We start from the raw sequence: 21,325 nt of genomic DNA on the forward strand, positions 1-21,325 counted from the left end.
TTGATTATTTTCATTCATACTGTACATTTGGACATATTGCACAGAACTGTATGAATTTCTCCACCAACGAGCAATACTTTGACTGCAATATTCTGAAGTAGATACTGATCTTTGAAATCTCTAGTTTGAGCATTTGAAATGCCCTTGGCCTCTCTCTGTCTGAGTACCTTCTTTATATCCTCTATAGCCTTCCCACTCTACCACAATAGGAGTGAAGTCCAGCATCTACATTATGTATAGTAATGCAGGTCTGCATATGGCTTGTGCCACAGAGTAAAATAAACAATGATGTCCACAATGAGCATTTCATTTCAAAATACCCAAACAAACAAATTCAAGCGTCCTGTAGCTGCCCTGAACCAGAGACGTGGCCCCCTGATGAAATAAGATTCATTCCTTCACGAAGGCATATAGAGACTGTAGCCATGTCTGGATAAGAGTCCTTCCTCCCATGAGCTCATATAAATCTCAAACCCTATGTAGCGGAAAAGCAGCTTACATCCAGCATATGAACAACCTTAGATATAAAAAACACATACATCTGGCTCATCACCCATATGGCTTCTGATCGAAATACTGGCAGGAGCCTCAGATCAGGGTCTCCTGCTGTTTCCTATTAGACATTTGTATCGGTCTGTGCGGACTAAGGTTGGTGCGTCCAGCTCCCCACACAACTGGAGCACAAGTGAACACAAGGGATCGGGAGCAGCATTTCCCGTCCCAGGCGCTCACCCAGCATATCGGAGCAGAGGTACGTGGGTGGTAAGTTTGGGGGCTGTGCAGAAGAGGCACCTGACCAAGGACCTGACTGAGGACCTGACCAGGGGAAGATTTTAATGGCCTCTGGCAGGTTCCTGTGGACACGTCAGCATGGATAAAGTCACTGTGCTGAACCATCCAGATCCTGTAGAAGCAGCGCTATGGTCAGGCTCAGGGTCACTTTCTGTTCAAGCTGCCTCCATTGTAAGAGACGCATTTGAACACCTCAAATGCCCCACTGTTACTGGAATCGTGATCACTGAAACACACAGAGGTTTTAGTGCATCGTGACTTATGGCAGGTCCTGACTTACACAGGGTTGAATTGCAGTGTCTCACACTTTTATATAATGATCCTTAGAGTCATATGCAAGGTCTATAACTCATGTAGGAAGTATATCTAGGTCATGGCCAGATTGTTGTATTATTAAACTGTAAATCTGGACTGAAAGCACAGTAAGAAAAACTGGTTTTAGGTTATTCTGTGCCTACATTTTGTTTTAGTAAGTGCTTAATGCAGCGTGTGCTTCATCCAGGCTGCGTGTCATCACCAACAAAGTCAAGGTGCCACAATGAACTTACACAACAGACTTTATCTATATAAATCACACCGAGCTTCTGTTCTGATGAGACTGACAAAGAAAACTCCCTGGATGCCCCCTAGTGACACTATTACGTTACTACATTACTTTGACCTTGAATTAAATGCTTGGAATGTTCTCTGTGCAACTGTTACAATATATTTTTTCCCCATATTTGATCCTAAGATGGTGCTTAATTCCTTGTTGGGCAGTCTACATGAGGCTTTGGGGGACAGTATGTCCTATTTTTTCAACTCACACACAAGCGCTGCACCTATCTCCAACCGATGATGTAATCTCTATAAAGAACCCCTCCCCCTCTGTATAGGATATTCTGTGTGAATTTGAGAGGTGGCGCATTGAGATGGCTCACTTCTACTGATCACAGTGTTTTCTGCCTGGTCTTCACTGGCTTGCTCTCCCCATGTATTTTACATCCACATCTTCTTTTTCTTATATAAACATTGAAATAGGAAGAACAATGTTAGGTAATTTTGTAGTGAAGGTGTTGTTATCTGCAGCATGTTTCACCCATATGTGTGTTTTCAAGCATGCACTGGTTTTCATTTATCTCTGCATTGAATTTACAAGAGAAGAGAAGAAATACCTTTCAAATGTTTTCCACCAACCCTATGACTTAGATACTGTAGTTCTCTGACGTTTAGGGTACAGGGGTTCTCTCTCTCCCTCTCTCAGGTTTCCTAAGGAGAATGCTTGCCAACAAGAGGTTAAGAGGATGTACTTTTGTTGCACTTTATTGTTCATCTTTAATTCCAGACACAGACAAATAATAAACTGTTATTTGAGATTGTACATATGCCTTGCGTTTAAATCTTACGGCCAGATTGCTCTGATTATTTGCCAAACCCCGCTGAGGAGAGCCAAGGAAAGCGAACTGTCTCTGGATGACACATGTCGTTAGAGGGTTCATGTTCACTCTATTGCCAAATAGCATCCCAAAACCAACCTATCTCCAAATCTGAGTGGGGTAAGGAGTACCTCATGCCTGAGGTTTTAAATGAGGCATTATGCCATTCTCCAGCAAATCTTAAAGTAGAGCTCTGTTTAAGTGTAGTGTTAGTCCTGTCTGTAACAGAGGCCATTGCTTAGGAGAATCCTTAAGCAAAAATGCTAATGAATCTACCACTGAATTTAAGCCAACTGTGAAAAGGTTTCAATTGTTTATTCACATTAGTTTAATGTTAACTGGCCTCTGTTAACTTTTAATAATTATTCACTGCAGCATTCTTAGCTGGTCCTTTTCAGTTGCTGAATGGCTGTAAGTACATGCCAAGGCTGTCCATCTCTGGTCTGTTCAAGCACACCTGATTTAACTTACTATTTAGTCGGTTTAGTAGGTGTATTAGAACAGAGAAAGCCGCAAATTGTACTGGAATCTATCTTACCCACTAACAGAGGAACTGATGTATGAATCAGTGAATTATAATGGTAATTATAGCATCCTAATTGGTTCTTATTTATATTTGTGTCCCAAAGAACCTTCAGTCCCGGTGTTCAAGCCTCGTGCATGCGTTTTGGACAATCAGGGCTTTAACTGAATTATCTAAGGCAGACACTGCCCTGAGGAGCTGTCAGAAAGAACAGTGCAACGTGTCACTGTGCAGTCACAACACAAATGCTCAGCTCCTTTGCCAAACAGGTCTCAGAGATTGTTTTCACAAGACAAAGTCTACCCCTGGGCTAAATTTCACTCTTAATGGGATTTTCTGTTGCCTCTTTTTTAAGACATGCACCAGCCTTAGTCTGAGTCTGTATTCTTTTAGGCCTTAATATCCCAGGGAGGCAATTCACATTTCTAACAAGCCGATCAGCTGCAGTTCCCAGTGCCAGCCAGGGCCTCACCCACGATGGCAAGTCCCTCAACAGCCATTGTGCTCTCTGTATGGCCAGCCATACTGCTCTCCATAAGGAACTGCAGTTGGCAGGCACAGCGCGCATGGTTTCAGTAATGGGTGTCTGATCAGTGTGTAGCAGCTGGGCCAGCTCTTCTTCGGGCAGAGTCGACACATTGATGCAGAGCATGCCAGGGCACCCTCCATCACCAAATACATGCTTTCCTCGTTCCAAAGGGATAAACCCCGACCCCTCCTCAGACTCAGCCGGTGCTGCTGTCTGCCAGTCGCCGCCAAAGGTTTTACAGCTGGGTATACCTTTGCCATGTGGAGTCAGTGGGCATGAACATCTCTCTCGATATATTTATATGGTATGAGAGGATGATAGGTTTACTTCTATTGGTGTGGCATTCCTAATCTCCTAATTTTGCTTTTGAGGCCACTTGTCTGGGACCTGTGCACTGGAGTAAGTTGATCATTTTAGTTACAGGTCTTGTAGAACATTTTATGGCATTTAGCCGATGCTTTTATCCAAAGCAACTTACAATTATGACTTAATACAACTCGAGCAATTGAGGGTTAAAGGCCTTGTTCAGGGGTTCAACATTGGCAACCTGGTGGTGGTGGACCTTGCAACCTTCTAACTACTAGTCATGTACCTTAACCGCTAAGATGCCACCCATTTTTCATTATGTTGCTAGTACATTCTTATTGTCATGCTGCTACTGGTGAAGGTCTACTTATTAATTGCATTACACTGTACTTGCATTACACTGTACTGTTAGAATTTACTATCTCACATATGACTGGCACCGGTGATTTTTGCACTGTTTACATATGTAGACAGTTACATTGTCTGTCTCATACTGTCCTGTCTTATCTAATGTCACTATGTACAGCCCTTGTGTATAACGCTTTCATTTTGTCTTGCTTACTTGAACTGCAAGTTTCTGTACTGATTTTATTGTTGGAATAAGGTCATAAAGAGATGTTCATTGCACTATATACTTGTATTAGGAAAATATGTAAAGTAATCTTTGACTTTTGACTCGGTTACTAATACAGTAAACAATAGCAGTTTAAGGCATTGTATGTGAATGTATGTTTTTTTTGTATTTAATATTATATTTTTAAATGAAATAAAATGAAATAAAACCTGGAGCACTTTCTTAATCTACTTCAAGAAGGCAAGCAGGGGGGCAGAGGGCAAATACACAAAACTACAAAATCAGTATTTGTCTTAAACAAGGACAAGTTGTAAGCTTAATTACAAGAACGAGATGACATCAGCAAGGGCACAGCTTTGGTTTGGACTATATCATCTACAAGTTCCATCTCCAAAATCACATTAGCTGAGTAGTATGACACCACCTTTTGGAGGCAAAATGCAACTCTATATTGATTCAGGTCAAGTACTGTGTGTATCCTACTTAGCAGATCAATGTTATATCCACAGTGTTCTCAAACTGAATTAGAATGCAATTGAATTTAAGATGAAGGACAGGGTCTATAGGGACTCACAGCCATTGGGAGATGCACCGGCATGTAGCTGCTTTGTGCGCTGACGGACTGCATTTAATCAAATTCATATTTGCATTGTATGAACTGAATGAAAATCCATTATGACAGGTACTTAATTTAACATAAGGTTATAGGACAATCAATATTTTTAAAGGACCATAGACTTATTACTTATGGTTTATATATTTTTGGTTCAACATTTGCTAAAATTCACTTGTTTTGTGTCTTGGAAAATGCACTATTTGCTAAATAAATAAATAGAAAGAATGAATTTATGATTAATCAAACAATCAAGTAATACACAAATCTTCATATCTGATCCCTGTAGATTTTTTCTTTACAATGAACAACATTGTACAATATTTATTTCATTGGCTATTGCTGTACCTGCACATATAACATGTTGTATGGTACACTGCATTTAATGTATTTATTTTATTTTTACTCACAATATACTGCCTTCTCAGTCTATTTTTCACACAAAGCATTTTCTCAGAAATTTAAATATGAAACAGTACTGTTCTGTGGGTCTAGTTATGGCTCTAACCCTGTACAATCTATTTCTATGTTGTTAACCTGACTGAACAAGTATGTCAGCAACAACAAACAGAAGACAACACAACACATAGAACAGAAAATCATCATCTTTATTTGACATTCACCAACACATTTCCTTCAAAAGTCCATCGAGCATTGATTTCCTAACAGTCCCTGAACAACCGCAGGACTACCTCTGGCTCACCCAGCAAGGATGTGCTTCACAAATGAGACGTAGTTGATGCAGCCGTTGGCGTCTTCTTGACCCACCATGAGACGATCCACCTCATCCTCATTCATCTTTTCTCCCAGGGTGGCCAGGACGTGGCGGAGCTCCGCACCCATCACTGTGCCATTGCCTTCCTTGTCAAAGACCCTCAGGCCTTCCACGAAGTCCTCGAAGGTCCCCTGGTCCTTGGCCCTTGAGATGTGCTGCAGCATGGGCAGGAAGGTCTCGAAGTCCAGCATCTTACTGTTCATCTCTTCAACTTTGGGTTTCCCCAGCACTGCATGGACATCTGCATTGGTGGGGTTGTAGCCCAGAGCCCTCATCACATCACCACACTGGGAGTACCTAATCTTCATTTCCCCTGTTGGCGTCTCATCGAACAGGGTGAAGGCATCCCTGAATTCCTCGATCTGGTCTGGGGTAAACTCTAACACGATGCTCTTCAGGTCAAGCTGAGGCTCTTTGGGCTCCTCCTTCACGGGAGCAGGAGGTGGAACTGGAGCTTCTTCTTTCTTAGGCTCAGGTTTTTTGGGCTCTGGTTTCTTGGGTTCAATTTTTTTGGGGGCCATGATGTCCACACCAGTAGCTGGGTCCTAGGAGATGGCAGTGAAGAGCATGCTGTGTGAGCCCACGCTGAGCTTATATACAGCCCTCCCAGAGTGGGAGATAAGCATTATCAAACGCAGAGCAATGGGGCCTATAAATGGAAGTGAATGAAAATAGAATGGAGGGACACTCATGCCACAGTGGAATTCTTCTATTCATTACATGGTAGGGCCATCCAATCAGAGCTCTTCTCAAGTCTGTTTATGGTAATGTATTATTTCTACTGATTAAATGACACTTTAAATGACAACATATTGTATGTCTGCATACCAACCTTTTATTAATATTTTCCACCACTTGATGAAGTTGTGTAGGATTTATAAGAAAAGATAATGGCTTGTAAATGCATAACGGGTTGCATGACATAATGAATTATCAGTGATAGGGGTCAATTTGCAGAGAATATGTTCCTCACACTATGTTAGGTGCCATAATAAATAAATAAATGAATTAATGGATGGATGGATGGATGGATGGAGAGATGGATGGAATGAAGATACAAAAATGTATAATAGTGCATAGGAGTAGGAGCTCATAATGACTGCTGACAAAGAGAGGCACTATGAGGCATCTGGAGATAAAGAATAACTGGAGAAGGTTATTCTTAAAGAGTTCACTGCCTTAGATCAGAAGACATGGACAGTCCTGTAAAAATGCCATTCGCCTGCTGTAACAATATACTAGTCCACATTAACTTCATACTTGCAGCACTAGCATGACTAGTACCGAAATACCGAAGCTCTCTTAGACAATTAAATAATTCACGGAAAGTTGGATTTGGAAAGGTTTTTTTTTTATTAGGTTTTGTTTTTTTTTTTAACGGCAAAAACACTTGGGACATACAAACATGAAAATATTACAATAACCACAATTACATAAAAAAGGTTTTGTCGAACAGTAAGAGTGGAGTTTGTTATATATTTATGGTGAGATGCTTTCCTGTGCTGTTATTTGTGCCAGTTAGGAGGTAGAAAGGCAGTGGTAGCGATAAGAGATTGATAAGGGGGGTTGCTATTCTGAGAGATGGCACATTCCACTGACCATTGGGATACCAGCTCTGACATCATCTTCTGGGTGCATTTAAAACAAAAGAAACCTTCCAAAGCTCATTTGAGTTGAATAAATGGTAATTATATGATAATAAATGGTAATTATACTGAGGGGAAAGTTGGGTGATTTAATACGCAGCTAGCTTTTAGCAAAATGTTACTTCCTAAGAGAGTCTGAAGATCCTAGAAAAACATCTTTATCTTAGTCTTATGTCTTGCATTGCGGCCTAGTTGCTAGTATCAAAACCATTTATTTTGACTGCATTTGACTGTTCTAATTTTCTGCAAAGCAAAAGTCTGCCATCTAGTGGTGCACAGTTGTGAATTAAATCTTTTTACGATTTTTAAAATTATTTTCTGTAAGCATGATTTTTTAAATTCAGTCACCAATATACCCTTATGAAAGTTACATTGTACAAATTACAATGTAAATATAATATACATTGTTTACCGTACATTATTTGGTCCTACTTATGTATGGAGGCTTAAGTCAGACTTGAGGTTGAGATCTCTTGAGATCATGCAATAAACTGAGCACTTGAAGCACATTTTGTGTTGAAACTGTACTAATGATCAGTACCTGTCAGCAAGAATGAGTATTAACCACTGAGGTATAATATAGATATTTATTATAGATCAGCGGTGTTTGCCCATCAGGATGGGTGGTAATTAATGAGAGCAGAGCCTCCGTATGAGCTCCTCTTTTGCACTCAGTAACATGGCATAACACAAAGTCCCTATAACAAAAACATGCTTATCAGGAGATGAGTGATGAGCTGTTTCCTAGATTTGTTTTTATTTACACTCACAAGATGACAAGTTGAGGAAGTGTGCATTTAAATAAAAACAGTCCTCAAATGTACATCCAGGTCTCTGTTTCCTCTTTTGGAATCGCCCCTGATTCTGTGTGTATCTAAAAAACTAGAACATTAACAAGAGGGACTCTTAAGTAACACAGACCCATGTAATAAATTAGCTAAGATTTTTTTAAAAGGCAAAAAACCCCTATCAAATGGTAAAGAACTCCCATGGTATGCCATAAACTATAGTAATCAACTACAAACTTTTGAAATGTCATATAGAGAGTGAGAATACACTAAACTGGCTGTAATAGCTAGTAAACTGCAAACTGTACACTCCTCAATCTTAAAGGTCACAATATAGGTTAAATATTACAATAAACGAAAATAGCATTTAGAAATAGACTTCTGATAAGGGTTTCCTTGTAGCTGTAGAATTCTTGTAATCCTCCCGGAACTCTTCAGCATGGCTCTACAGAGGAGTATGAAACTCAAATTAAAGGCGTTTACTTTAACAAATAGCTGATCTGAGAAATACTGTAACAGCATGGATACTCTTGTTAGATAACAACATGGTACTATAAAGGTAAAGTTTTGAATACAATTGTAATTGCATTATTGTAACATTATGGGATTGTACTACTGTACGAAAAACTAAGTATGGAGAGGCAGCATTTAGAAATGTTTCAAGACATTTCTAAATGGAACCTGTTGTCAGAGGATATTAGAAGAGCTCCAACACTAGATGTTTCTAAATCAAAGATTAAAACATCCCTATTTTGCCAGGCCTTTGGCTCAGGTTAGATATTGTTATTATATTATTATTATATTGTTTTTCTCAGTTCCTGTTGCACTGCAATTCAGTTGTGGCACTGCATTTTTTACTTTTAAGCACCACAATTCTTATTTCTTCTTTTATTTTATTGTGATTTTTTTCAATTTTATTTTATATTATTTAATTCTTAATTCTTTAAATATTTTCATTTCTCAATCTTTTATTTAATGTTCAATATATAATGTGAAGTTTTCAATATATTTCTTGGCAAAGACCTTTTTCTATACTTATGTGAAGCCCTTTGAATTGCCGTTGTGTATGAAAGGTGCTACATAAATAAACTTGCCTCGCCTTACTGTAACAACATTATTAGATGTTACCTTCTTCCTTTATCTCATTTGGAAACAGTCTTTCCTTCACTGTGGTATTGATATCTGTGAAAATATCATCTTCTTCTCGATCTGCATCAACCTGATGAGAAAAAAAATATTTGCATTACTACCTGAATTTCCATCACAGGCGTGACCCACCATCCCACCTAAATGAAACACTAACAGATATTTATTTATGAAAACTAATCTAGAGATATTCAAGTTCATATTTTGTTAGTAATGCAACCATTAGCGCAAGTACATGGTGCGCAAGGAACAGCAGTTCTCACCCGAACGATTATCCCTCTCTCCTGGTAATACTTGGCTATGAATGTTATGTTATGTTTGAAGGTTTCTAGTCTCTTCTCGATGGCATGAGTGTTATCATCGGGCCGGCCCTGCTGCAACGCACGCTTTTCCAGACGCTGCCGGAGCTGCTGATTGGAGCACGCTAGCAGAATCACCAAGTCTGGAGAGCCAATCTGACAAAAGCACGCTGGATTATTACAAAACTACTACTAATGAATTTCTGTGATTATTTCTTTAAGTCTTAAAATGGATGGATTTTTTTTTTTGTGATTTATGGTAGTCAAAATGTATCATTATGACTCAATTTTCTGAAAATATTAATGCTCACAGAAACAGCTCAAAACACCTAATTTTAAAAATAATGCTTAGTGTGCATTTAAATTACACTTGATTTGATTAAAAATGTCTGTGGTTGCCTTACAATTTTGAGCTAACTGATCTTCAAATAGTAAATTAACATTACAATAATTTGTTAGATTAGTTAAAGTATTTCTCATATTGTTGGTAGCCTGGAGACTTCCTGTTTATTAATTTAAAACAACAAATAGTTTTTAACAGTTTAAAGAAGAAACACTGGCAAATCCCAGTTACTTTACCTAATGGTTAAAAGTCTCTAGATATAGAGGCAATAGTGAAGTGCTACTCTGTTATTAAAGTATGGTATTAGATTGTTTACTGCAATCTTATTAAACTTCTCACTTGTTCTTCAAAAGTGAATGCCTGTGATATTTCCCGTGGGAATCCATCCACAATGAATCCTTTGGCACCTTGTTTCTTTATGAACTGATGTTTGAGTTCTTCGATTGTTGTCTCCTAGAGAATTTAATCCCAGTAAGAGATCAGAGTGAGCTTCATAAAGTGTATATCATCATGCATTCTACTGTATCATTTTAAAACATAACCTATTTGTGTACTTATTAAATAGCTGTTTAAAAATATAATGAAAGACCCTCTGCTCCTCTTGAAGAAAGCTGGTGTTTTAGAATGACAAGCTAAGAAAAAAAAGAAAGCGTTATTATGATCACGAATCCACCCTAATTCAACCCTAGGTCTTATCATTTACCAGCCCAGTAAGAATGCTTCTATTTCCTACTATTAAAGGTGTAACTGAGCCATGCCATGATAATATGGATAACTTCTTTTTTTTCTCCATAGTTTTCATAATTATTTTAGCGGGGGTTAGGTTTCCACATCAAATTCATTTCAATCTGATGACATTACAGTACTTCAGTGGGTTTGCCACCATACCTCTCAAATCTAACTTTCATTTCTTATTTTGAGAACATTGTTTAAATGTACTTATGGTACCAGATACACAGAAATAGGAAACGTTTTGTCTTTCTGTTTCCTTTTTTTAAAAACCTTTGCATCATATTGGTTTTATGACTTTCTTTTTTTAAAACTAATTTCAAAAGCATAATTGCAATACTGCTAGTTATAGTAACATGATGTTAATTAACAACACTGGTTTTTAGTCCATTTGCTCATGAAGCAGCTATAACCCTGCTGTGCATGCTGGGCGGGAATGAGACTCGCCATCGCAGCTCCCTACCTGAGGTGCCAGTTCTCCATTGGCGATGATCTTGGCAATCAGCTCCCATTTTCTGTCACTGGGAGCATGCTGCAGGAGCTGCTTCCTCAAAATCTCTCCCACAGACACGTGCTCAAAGTCATAATGAGCCGCGATCTTAGCCGTCTGAGTGCCTTTTCCGCTGCCAGGGCCACCTGTGCAGATAAGGTGGCAAGAAGAATGAGCTCTACAATGGCAACAAACCATTATGAAAGAATTGAACGAAATGTTTAAATGTATTACATTGTTACATACATGTATTGTAACATTGTTTGAGACTGAATACATTTTGTAAAAACAGCAGGCTAGAAGACAAAACAACTATATAGGTAACTGTAATATCATTGGAAAAAACAATCCCTCAGACAGCGAGTACTCACCTATGATGAATATTATATGGGGCCGCGGTTTTGACGGGTCAAACACATCATATTCCTGTATGAGTCCAGAGGACTCAGTCATGTCCGAATCACTGTCAATGGAGAACTGAGCCTGAATGGGTGGCAGTCTGTCATAGCGTCGGTAAGGACCAGGGCCAGGACCACTGTCTATAGACAGTGAAAGATGACAGGCAGTACATAATCATTGTATGTGCTTATACTCACTGTTGTCTGAAAAAAAAAAAAAATTAAGCCATTTCTACAACCAGTGAAACAGTAAGATTACATTGTGTTTTATCACAGGAGGTGATGTCTGCATTAGGAGACAGGCGCAGGTGATAACCTAGTATTTATTCCTCCTGACCATTTTTCTCCAACCTCAACAACCAAAGATACAGTGAATAAACTTGGGCTACAAGCACAGGTTTTGAATCAATCACAATGTGAATTTGCAAAAGTCAATTCGGCAATAAAAGTGGTAGGAAGCTTCCGCTCCTCTACCACCCTCAAATTTGTGCAGAGCACAAGTAAGCCACACAGTCTTCCAGCTTTGGTCATTTAGGTCTCTGCTCACTTCTTCAGTTTTTACCCAGAATGCTTTTACTAGCAAATACAGTGGGTCTCCTGGTGAATCTCAGGGTTGCTTTTTAGTGCTCCCTTTACGTTATGTGTAACGTAGTAACGCCTCATCCTGAGTAAGGTAAAGCAGCTCTCATCGGGTCCTAACTCAAGGGTCACACTTTTGGGCACACCACCACTCCAGCTTAGGAGGAGGTACCAAAACTCAAACTGTAGACGGGTTCACAGCCACTCTGTATACTAAGTTTCAGCGTCCTTCGTCAGGGACAGATGCTTTATGGAATGATGCTGCCACAGCTCTATTTTATGCCTTCCCTCTCTCTCTTCTCTCTGTCCATCATCGCATGTGGACATGCTATCTCTAGTTCAGGAGGGTGCCTGTGGGCTGCAGCCTAGGGAGGTACCACCTTTTGGGTGATATTGGCCAGTCAATGCTTGTGGAAATGTTCTGGCCATAGCCTAGAAAGGTAGTGTTCCTTGGTTCCTTGGTTAGTGTTCCTAAGACATCTCACTCTCTTCTGTTTGGTCTGACAGTGCCATTTGTGCCACAGGGGACACAATGGTTCTTCCTCTTCCTATGTGTCCTGTTCCTCTATGTCCTAAGGTCAGAGGGGAATCCACTTGCTCTTTGTGCCTCTGTGGCTATCTTGCTACTATCTTGCTACTCCTGCACCTCAAATGCTTCAGACCCTTTGGCTTCTTTGGCTCCTGTCTCCAGATCCAGTTCCTGATATGGCAGTGGTATGATAGTGCATGCTGCGCTGAGATGAATGCATCACATTAGTGATGCTGGAGTTGTTACAACGTCAGTGTCAACATCAGTACAATGTTCCCCTTGGACGGGAGTAGTCTTCCTAAGCGTCTTGACTAACATGAACTTTGCATGATAGAAGCTTTTTTCCCCCCCCTTGCATTTTCTGCTTCCTTGTGAATACACTGTTCAGTCACATTTCCTGGTGTCACGGGCACAAAATTAGGAAGCAGAGGTGCAGGTTTCCAACAGAAATAAAAGCCACATGTGAAGCCATCTAGGCTATGGCAAGAGTGTTACATCACACCTGGACTCTCTTTCATCTTATTTTTTTGTTTGTTTTTTCTTTAGCAAAATATTACTGTGATTAATAACCTGCCACCGTTTTTTGGAAATGTCATTTGTGTCCCTCATGTTGGCAAGGCCTACCTAGTTTGTATGGTGCTTTCTTTCCCTGGGAAGCAGAGATAGGTGGTAGTGGTTTACGATCAGGCGTGATGAAAGTGTCCCATGCTACACATTCAGGGCCCCCCCGTTCTCGTGTTTTTTGCAGGCAGTTCTCCAGGAAGCTCAAAGGGTCCTCGGGCCGGTGGTACATCAAACCAGTCAACATGCTCTGGAAAAGAACAGGAAGGGGTTTATTAATATAGTTCTAAAAGTAATAATAGAGTACTATTACTGCCCCTTCCCACTGAAATACAATTCTATGTATATATTTCATATATTTTAGGTTTTGTGAAAACCACAGCACAACTATCTGCTTAGCAAATTTTGTCCTAGCCACCTTATCCAATAGAAATTCAATGTCGGCTTATTCGTTATTTACTTCACAACACAAAGCCTATGTACCAGGAACAGATCTCGCCCACACATCCCTTCTCCAAGCATACAGATTCCTGGACGGGTCTAGATGGACAGGTGAGATGAAAAGAGGCAGGAATGAATAGCACAGCGAAGAAAATGATAATTGCAAATGGCCACTCTATTCAGCCCACACAGCCACGCAGTGGAGCGCTCTGTGCGGTGCAGGGAGAGGAGGAGTAGAAAACCCTCACCCTAATCAGTCATTTTCTTCTTATGATGCTAATATAGAGGCTGTGCATTTACATGTCAAACCACATGGCACAGAGCTGAGAAATAATCAGTTACTAAATAAGGCAACAGTGTGGGAGAGCTAGAAAGCCTCTCTAACATCAACTCTGTGACAGTCAAACAGGTTTTCTTTCTCTTCTCAAAGAGGTGTCCACATTGATCACTATGCTTCCCATGAACATGACAGTGAAGTTATGAATTATGTGTTTTGTTTGGACTGACACAGGTCAACGCTAACAGCAGTGAGGAAGAAACAAACAGAAATGGTCCACAGGAAGGTCAATGTGAAGTTTCGTGATAAATGTTGAAGTATGGAGTCCAAGTTTAGGCAGCTAGGCTCACTCTAAACCTCAACTTTCATGAGGTGTCTGAATTTAATTTTAAAATAGATGTGAAAGTGAATAGAGATTTAATGATATAGAAAAACTAGAATTATCATTGTACATTTCATAAAAATTGATTATTCAATTCAATAGGAAATTTGATTCAATAGAAAATAATTTTTTTTTTTTATTATATATATATATATATATATATACAAAATAAAAATATTTATTTATTTATTTATAGAGATAAATATTTAGAGAGAGAGAGAGAGAGATATTTAAAATGGTAGTAAAGTACACAGAGTTTCTAGAGAAACAGAACGTTTCAGACAGAGGTCCTTCATCAGCTGCGCATATATAACACTGTTTTGACTTTAATATGTGAAAATTGAGAATCCTGTAAATGTTACAAATGTGTCCATGTATACAATATACCTACACAATTTCCACTGAATTTCCACTGAATTTCCACTGAATTTCCACTGAATTTCCATTGAATTTCCATTGAATTTCCATTGCACCTTCCTTGTTTCTTTCTCTCTTTTTCAAGGTCTCCAATGCCTAGTCTGTATGTATGATGAGTCACATGAAGTAAACAGGGTGCTTGTTGCCTTGGTGATAGGCAGTGCACTGCTGGTGGTGAAAATTCAGTCCACACCTTTGCCAAAAAGGAAACTCTCAACGTATTACCATCCAGCAGAATCACTAACCTGCCTTGGCACGGGCTTCTTACAGACGATGGAGCAGACCTGTCAACTGTTGCTCCCTTGAAAAGGTCAGTCCATAGGTAAGTACCGCATACAGCATAGAGGGTATGCTCACCCCTGCCTTGGATCGCATGCATGCAGCACTTGTCAATGCTTATCATATCTGTCCAGCTTCTGCATTCATTTAGAGGGATTTGTATGCAGCTCCACAAAACCTTCTATAGTCGAAGCCCTTCTTAATACTCACAGGAGACACTTGCCACTTGTAGACAAACTTGAGGTTCATTGCCCTGCAATTACAGTATCCCACTTAAGGATCACCATAGAGACAGATTCAAGTATCTAATTTCCTTTGTAGCGTAAGTGTCCAAGTTAAAGAAACATAAGCCTTCTTTTTGGGTTTCATCCATCACAAGCCAGTCTTTTCATTTAAATTATACTGAGAGAAAAAAGGCTTGCAAAAAATTATATTGGACTATAACTGTATTATGTTTCCCATTGACTTATTCCAAAAGTATACAGCTAACACCTCTTTCAGACAAAACCTTATAATTCTTAAGAATAACTAAATGTATGATTAAAGAAAACGCACTGTACTTTTGAGCAAAAGTCTTTTTTTTTTTGCCTAGTAAGCTGTAACTCTAATGGAAATCAATACCAGCCTGGCCAGCATAGAAAACAGCCACAAAACTAATAGCAAAAGCTTTTGACTACATTTAGACCGTAACGTTGGCATTTGTTCAGTTCAAACCAAAAAAAGTGAACAGAGTTATTGACACGCCTATGCCAGTAGGCTACATCAACTTGAGAGCACCTCGCTAAGATTTCTTTACACGGATAACTTCCTGCACAACTCGGCTCATATAGCACACGTTTACAATCCCAATTCTGCCTGTCCTAAGAAAACGCAGTCCCCTTGATTTCAACCGACTTAGCCTTTAAAATAACATTTCGGAAAAGAGGAATTCTACCATACCTCAAAAAGATGGGGGATCTGTCGTTTGGAAAGATATTCCTTGGCGTCGCTGGTATTCATTTTCCTCACTTATTAGCCTGTAAGTACGTCCCGGTTGATGTTATGCTGGTATTGCCCTGAGTGTGGTATCCGCGTCTGCCGGGCAGAGCCTTCAGAGTAGCTGTGTTTGGGCTGGCTCTGATAACCTGGGGGTGATTCTATTCAGGGCTTGCTTTTTTCCACTCTGATGAAAAGAACACCCATAAACCCGCACTTTGGTTTCAGCCCAAAATGGAAAAGAAAACATGACTCTGGTTATGCAACCTAAAATTTTGTGCTGTAAGGGTTTTGTTTTAATTGAGATTATGACTTAAAAAGATGCACACATCTTTGAACATGAACATGAACATGAAGATACATTTTTGTGATCATGAAAATGCATTAAAGCATTCATTCTTTGTTTATTGTTTGAAACATAAAAAGTGTTAGGATTTAAAATAATAATCTATCGACACGTTTTGCTGATCAAAACTGTATACAAAAACTTTATTCATAATCATCAATTCAGATTATCTTTAGAACTTGTGCATTTCGTAATTATCCTATTATTAGTTGTTTATCTAAGGAATAAGAGAGTCGTGGCTCATAATATAGCTGAAAGTACAATGAAGAAACCCTATGCCATGGATAACTCTCATGTTCCAGGAATCCAGAACTTATTGTGTTGTGTAACATACTGACCTCATTAGGCTTATCAGAACCGTATCTGCTTGCAGGTTATGACCGACAGCCGTTGTGATCCTGACCTACATTACTTTGTGCGACAGAAGTTAGTACTGTTAACCTTAAGTAGGCTGTCAACCATACGTTAATAGTTATCGATGGTGACGTTGAGAACAAACATTTTTGTGAGTGCAACTATAAAGAATAACGGATTTACTTTTTCGTTCCCTCGTTTTATGTTAAATTGTTCGTGTTTGGGTCCCACCGCTTTGCCCCTTGAACGTAAAGTGTTAGACTATACCGATGTTTTCCAAGTTTTGTCCCGAAGCAACCCTGCGCAGCAAATGTGAGCGTTTTGTTCGCCCTAACGCGTCCGTTTTGAACCCGTGAAAATGTGAGTTAATGCATGAAGGTCTAACTAGCCGATAAACGGAGTAAAGCTTTTTAAGAGCAGGCCAAACGCTAAATATATAGTGCAGACATACTAGGACTAGGTATGGGAAACAGTGGTAAAGACTTTATGCCTTTGCTAGACTTTAAAGTCTAGACCTTTTTCAAACCAAAGTCACCTAACTGTAATATATCCCTCTCAGAAGTGTGTGGTCCGGAATGGCCTTTCAGAGTCAGTGCTTAATGAATGTGTTAACACTCAAGCTCGGCAGTCTCTAGCTGGAGACTTCAGAGGGCTCAGGTTTGGGCTCAGAGTCTGTGTCATCTTCCTCATCAGGATGAAGGGAGACCCGCTGCTCATCCATACGTTTAGCCTGCACTCTTTGAATAAGATTGAAAAAGTCTTCGTCTGGATCTGGAGCTGGAGGTAGAGAGCACCTCTGATCATTGATCCGGGAAGACTGGTGGGAAAGCCATAGTACGACAAATTGAGTAGATGCTCAGGTCTTTTATCTGTATTCAGGTAACAGATCCATAAAGAGGAATATGATAGTAATGAGAGCAGATTAGCATGAGGGGTTAATGAGCAAAATTACATTTGCATAATATGCATTCTAAAGACTAATATTCAATGTTACCTGATATTTTATGAGCATATTAAAGAATTCATCACTTAGGTCCTGTGGATTGCAGGTTGCGCAATGCTGGCTGACGTTGCTCTGTGCTATCGCGATGCCCAGCTGATCGTCGATGCTGGCCCTCTGCTCGTCCAGTCTGCGGCCCTGCGAGCTGGCTATCAGGTCAAAGAGCTCATCTGTCTGGGTGAGGGAGATGAGGGAGGTGGCATCGGCGACTGACGGGGACCGGCGCTCAGGGGAATGTGCCCCGGATGAGGCCTCTCGGGGCTGGCCGTTGAGCTGCGGAGGCTGCGGGCCACGTCTGTTCTCCATGCGGCCAATCGTGGACTCGCGCCGGATGGCAAGGGGGAGGTCCTCATTAGCGGAGCCCTGGCCTTGGCTTCAGAGAAGAAGAACACGACAAGTGCAGTGAGACAAGTATACAGAACAGGGGGCCTTGGACAGCAATCAGGAACACTGGAGGCAAGTCTAAAGAACTCTTGCAATAACAGGTATAATGATCACTTCCTTCCAGCACTATGCCTGAGCACACATGTTGTGCTCACCTGCTAAAGTGATCCTATTATCTCGGACAAGACTTTAATTTCTCTTATACTGCAGCAGTGTAATGTTCACTGTGGGGGTTTTTTTTTAAAGCATGTGCATTTGAATGTAGCCATCATGGCCTGGATTGAACTAGATTGTTGAAAGCTATCATGATGCAAGAATTTAAGTATGTAATGTCTGAAATCTTTTTAATAACTTAAGAATGAGACAAACATTCGTCAATCTTGCTATGTCCGGGTCAGTAAGGAAAGTATTAAGTGTAATGCAGATTAAAAGCAACAATTAATAATTATTTATATTGTACCTCTGTTCAGGATAATTAAATATTATTTCTCAATAGAATTAGTATAACTGGCACAATGATTCACAAACAAAATAAGCTACTATAAGTTATGCAGTTGAGGGCCCAGAAAGTTGTTCTCACTGCTAACGCCAAAACTAGGTCACAGAGAATAACCTAGTTAGTGCTGGCATGATGCACAAAATGAGGCCCAACATAGTTTGAACAAGTGAAACAATTTCAAATGAGAATACAAGTTATATAGGTTTGCATTTGGTTACAGATTAGCACATTATCATTCATTTTTCATATAATTTGAATCATTATTGAAGGTGTTTTTAGACCATAGACATGATAGATACTCAGAGAACAAAGGTAAAATAATAAATTACATGACAAATGTAATGACACGGAGATGTTTGCATCTACAGATCTCTTTTGTAAAGAAAGGAAAAACTTTCACAGAATGCACAGACGGAGCAGCTGCCTGGGATTGTTTTTAGCTCTCAACAGCCTTAGAAGCCATAGCCCAGTCACAGACTGACTGAATGAATTCCTAGGTAGACGTTACAAACACACCTTTCTTGCCTGACACCCAAACGTAATTGTTATTGGGTAGACGTTTCCATCTTGCTAATCTTCTTCCATAACGACACAAAAAAAAAAAAATTGATAGAAGATTATAAAAGGTTTGTTGTAATCCAGAAAAACGTGGTGCACTTCCCGTTCTCACGCACCCAGCTTTCCTAAGAGCAGGATTGTGTCTGTTTTAGAGGGAGAGGAAGCGAAAGGCAGAGAAAAGAGGGGTGGGGGGTGGGGGGGGGGGGAGATGGGGCGCAGTTGCCCCTCTCAGCTTACATCATGGTTGCTATAGGAACTGAAAATCGCCTCCCAAATCTCGCTCTTGTGCACTCACACACACACACTTGTAGACACAACCAGAAGTGCACACACACGCTTGTACAATGTATGCACAGAAGCACACACATACACACACAAACTCACTGCACAATATAGACACACAAAATGCATACACACACACACACACACACACATACACACACACACACACACACACACACACACACACACACACACACACACACACAGACGCTCCACGACTGGCATTCCTGCTTTGTCGAGCTCAATTCAATGCTTCCTGGAGGATCAATTGCCTCTCTCGGCCCACTGTCAGTAAAAATTGCAGCTCAATTTTTCTAGGTCCCAGAGGCCAAGCTTTGTAGTATCACTCCAATTTTTATTTCACTGCTGTGATCAACGAAAACATGAGTGGTTTCTGCAGGGACCCTGTGGAGGGTGGGGGGTGGGGGCAATAGCAATTGAATCGCAGAAACCAAAGCAACGCAGTGTAGCCTGGGGCCCTGCCTGCAATGAATGGATGAATGCCAGTCCGTTCAGAATGCCTGCAGGAGGAATAGAGCAGCCTCTCTCTCTTGGGATTCCCCCCTGGTCCAGCTCTGCCTGGCAGCCAGCAGGCAGCTGCTAATCCAGTACTATGTGCGGGTCTCCTACCCATTACTGTTCATTGAGCTATGCTGCACACACTTCGCCAGCTGTCTTCCCTCTGCACCATTACAGCGGTCATACACGCCCCTGCACTGTGGCCCAGCTGCGTGAACCTCGATTGCACTTGTGTTTGTGTGTGTGACCAGATTTGATGGCTGTGTTGCGACTGATGCACGGAAATGCACTGCTGATTGCTCCACAGAGCAGAAGACAAATGCATTTTGTTGATTGTTTTACTTGCATTTAGCAAGTAAATGTTCTAAATGTTTTACAGCATTTAGCAGAAGCTCTTGTCCAGAGCAAGTTACAAAAGCCTTGCCACTTGGAGTTCTGGTCCCCCCAGCCAAGAAAACTAAATCAATTTGTGATCCAAGATGCACAGGTCATTTGCCCTGCATGATCTCCCTGCAATAAAACTCTGTTAGAGTGTCTGATTTTAAGGGGCTTCTACACTTTGAGAACCCATGTGAGTTTTTGCCTCAGATGATTCATCAAAGCAGGAGATGTCTTCTTTCTTTCCCCCATGAACATACAAACACGTATACATATACTCATTACACTCATACACTCACACACAGGTACACACATGCATACACATACACGCACGCACACAGTTTTGTTAACTTTACATGCTCGTGTTTCTACAGAGTAGCCGCACATCATTACTGGAAAAAATCGGCACAAAAGCGCTGCACTACATATATTGTGTAAGGTGTTAAAAATGTTCAGGGTCTACTTACAAGCAAGGACACAGCAAAATACCTGGACAGAGTATACAGCAAAAATGTGTCTGGACACAGCAAAATACCTGGACAGAGTATACAGCAAAAATGTGTCTGGACACAGCAAAATACCTGGTACCCAATTAACACATGCAGATTTGAATGAACACCTAGAGTATTTATCTAAGCTCATCTGGACATAGATGAGCTGTGTAGGAGTTCATTCAGCGCTGTCGATGCAGTACTGTATCTAGTGTATTAACAAAGTGTAACCTCTAAGGATGTGATAGGGGACGACTGGGGTTCCCTTTACTGCTGTAGACTGTTGGGTTCTGTACCCTCGCTCCCACCCTCAATGGTCAGTCTGTGCGACAGGGGAAACCCTGCTGCTGTCTGAACACAGAAGCACTTGTTGGAGCAAATAGCATGGAAGCAAGTCAGATGCCTGCACCTGGTCGCACTTGCAGGCTTCCCAGAATCCCACTCTAGAAGCCATTAGACTGCTTGACTTGTACAAAATAAATGCATAAAATAAAAACCAAACCCAGCTAAAATAAGAACCAATATATCACTTGCTTATTTACAATCTTTCACAATTGCTAACACACTGTAACTGGTACTTGAGGAACAGTTACTAAAATTAATTGCATATATCCATTACTTAAACCAAGTCAGCCAAAATAAAATGTTTTCTGTCTTTTACTCATTTTTTAAAATTCTAAACCATTCTAAAGCACCAGTCTCCAATTA

The 21,325-nt window shown here is 40.3% G+C and overlaps 3 protein-coding genes across 6 annotated transcripts; all 3 read right to left on the minus strand.

Annotated features, from left to right (window-relative positions):
• Window positions 1-5,339: 5,339 nt before the first annotated feature.
• cmlc1 (cardiac myosin light chain-1) lies at window positions 5,340-6,109 on the minus strand. The gene has a single exon (XM_035530207.2). It carries the CDS (start codon window positions 6,046-6,048, stop codon window positions 5,452-5,454), a length of 597 nt encoding a protein of 198 aa, XP_035386100.1. The 5' UTR covers window positions 6,049-6,109; the 3' UTR covers window positions 5,340-5,451.
• A 760-nt stretch (window positions 6,110-6,869) lies between these two features.
• On the minus strand, window positions 6,870-16,035 carry ak5l (adenylate kinase 5, like). 4 transcript variants are annotated; one of them, XM_081714978.1, is made up of 9 exons: window positions 15,771-16,035; window positions 14,527-15,084; window positions 13,099-13,285; window positions 11,340-11,507; window positions 10,942-11,114; window positions 10,089-10,202; window positions 9,371-9,562; window positions 9,090-9,180; window positions 6,870-8,406 (listed from the first exon to the last, which is right to left on the minus strand). In XM_081714978.1, exons 2-9 carry the CDS (start codon window positions 14,953-14,955, stop codon window positions 8,396-8,398), a joined length of 1,365 nt encoding a protein of 454 aa, XP_081571104.1. In that variant the 5' UTR covers window positions 14,956-15,084; window positions 15,771-16,035; the 3' UTR covers window positions 6,870-8,395. The 4 variants fall into 4 exon arrangements, with proteins under 4 accessions (XP_081571104.1, XP_026858873.2, XP_081571105.1 ...); XM_027003072.3 differs by lacking the exon at window positions 14,527-15,084; XM_081714979.1 differs by lacking the exon at window positions 10,089-10,202.
• Window positions 16,036-16,891: 856 nt separating this feature from the next.
• gpsm1a (G protein signaling modulator 1a) lies at window positions 16,892-19,115 on the minus strand. Its single transcript, XM_027003082.3, has 3 exons — window positions 18,906-19,115; window positions 17,501-17,879; window positions 16,892-17,323 (listed from the first exon to the last, which is right to left on the minus strand). The coding sequence occupies exons 2-3, from the start codon at window positions 17,810-17,812 to the stop codon at window positions 17,138-17,140; spliced, it is 498 nt and encodes a 165-aa protein (XP_026858883.2). The 5' UTR covers window positions 17,813-17,879; window positions 18,906-19,115; the 3' UTR covers window positions 16,892-17,137.
• Between the last annotated feature and the right edge of the window lie 2,210 nt (window positions 19,116-21,325).

Source organism: Electrophorus electricus, chromosome 5 (genome assembly GCF_041902795.1).
Source record: "Electrophorus electricus isolate QZ-2024a chromosome 5, ASM4190279v1, whole genome shotgun sequence".
NCBI lineage: Eukaryota > Metazoa > Chordata > Actinopteri > Gymnotiformes > Gymnotidae > Electrophorus > Electrophorus electricus.

Excerpts from the sequence above, each read along its gene's own strand:
- cmlc1 (XM_035530207.2), bottom strand. The coding sequence starts at position 6,048 with ATGGCCCCCAAAAAAATTGAACCCAAGAAACCAGAGCCCAAAAAACCT.
- ak5l (XM_081714978.1), bottom strand. The coding sequence starts at position 14,955 with ATGATAAGCATTGACAAGTGCTGCATGCATGCGATCCAAGGCAGGGGT. Across the intron at positions 9,563-10,088 it reads CATTCACTTTTGAAGAACAA|ATTGGCTCTCCAGACTTGGT; the intron begins GTGAGAAGTTTA and ends TGCTTTTGTCAG. Across the intron at positions 9,181-9,370 it reads AGAGAGGGATAATCGTTCGG|GTTGATGCAGATCGAGAAGA; the intron begins GTGAGAACTGCT and ends TTTTCTCATCAG.
- gpsm1a (XM_027003082.3), bottom strand. The coding sequence starts at position 17,812 with ATGGAGAACAGACGTGGCCCGCAGCCTCCGCAGCTCAACGGCCAGCCC. Across the intron at positions 17,324-17,500 it reads ATATGCTCATAAAATATCAG|TCTTCCCGGATCAATGATCA; the intron begins GTAACATTGAAT and ends CTTTCCCACCAG.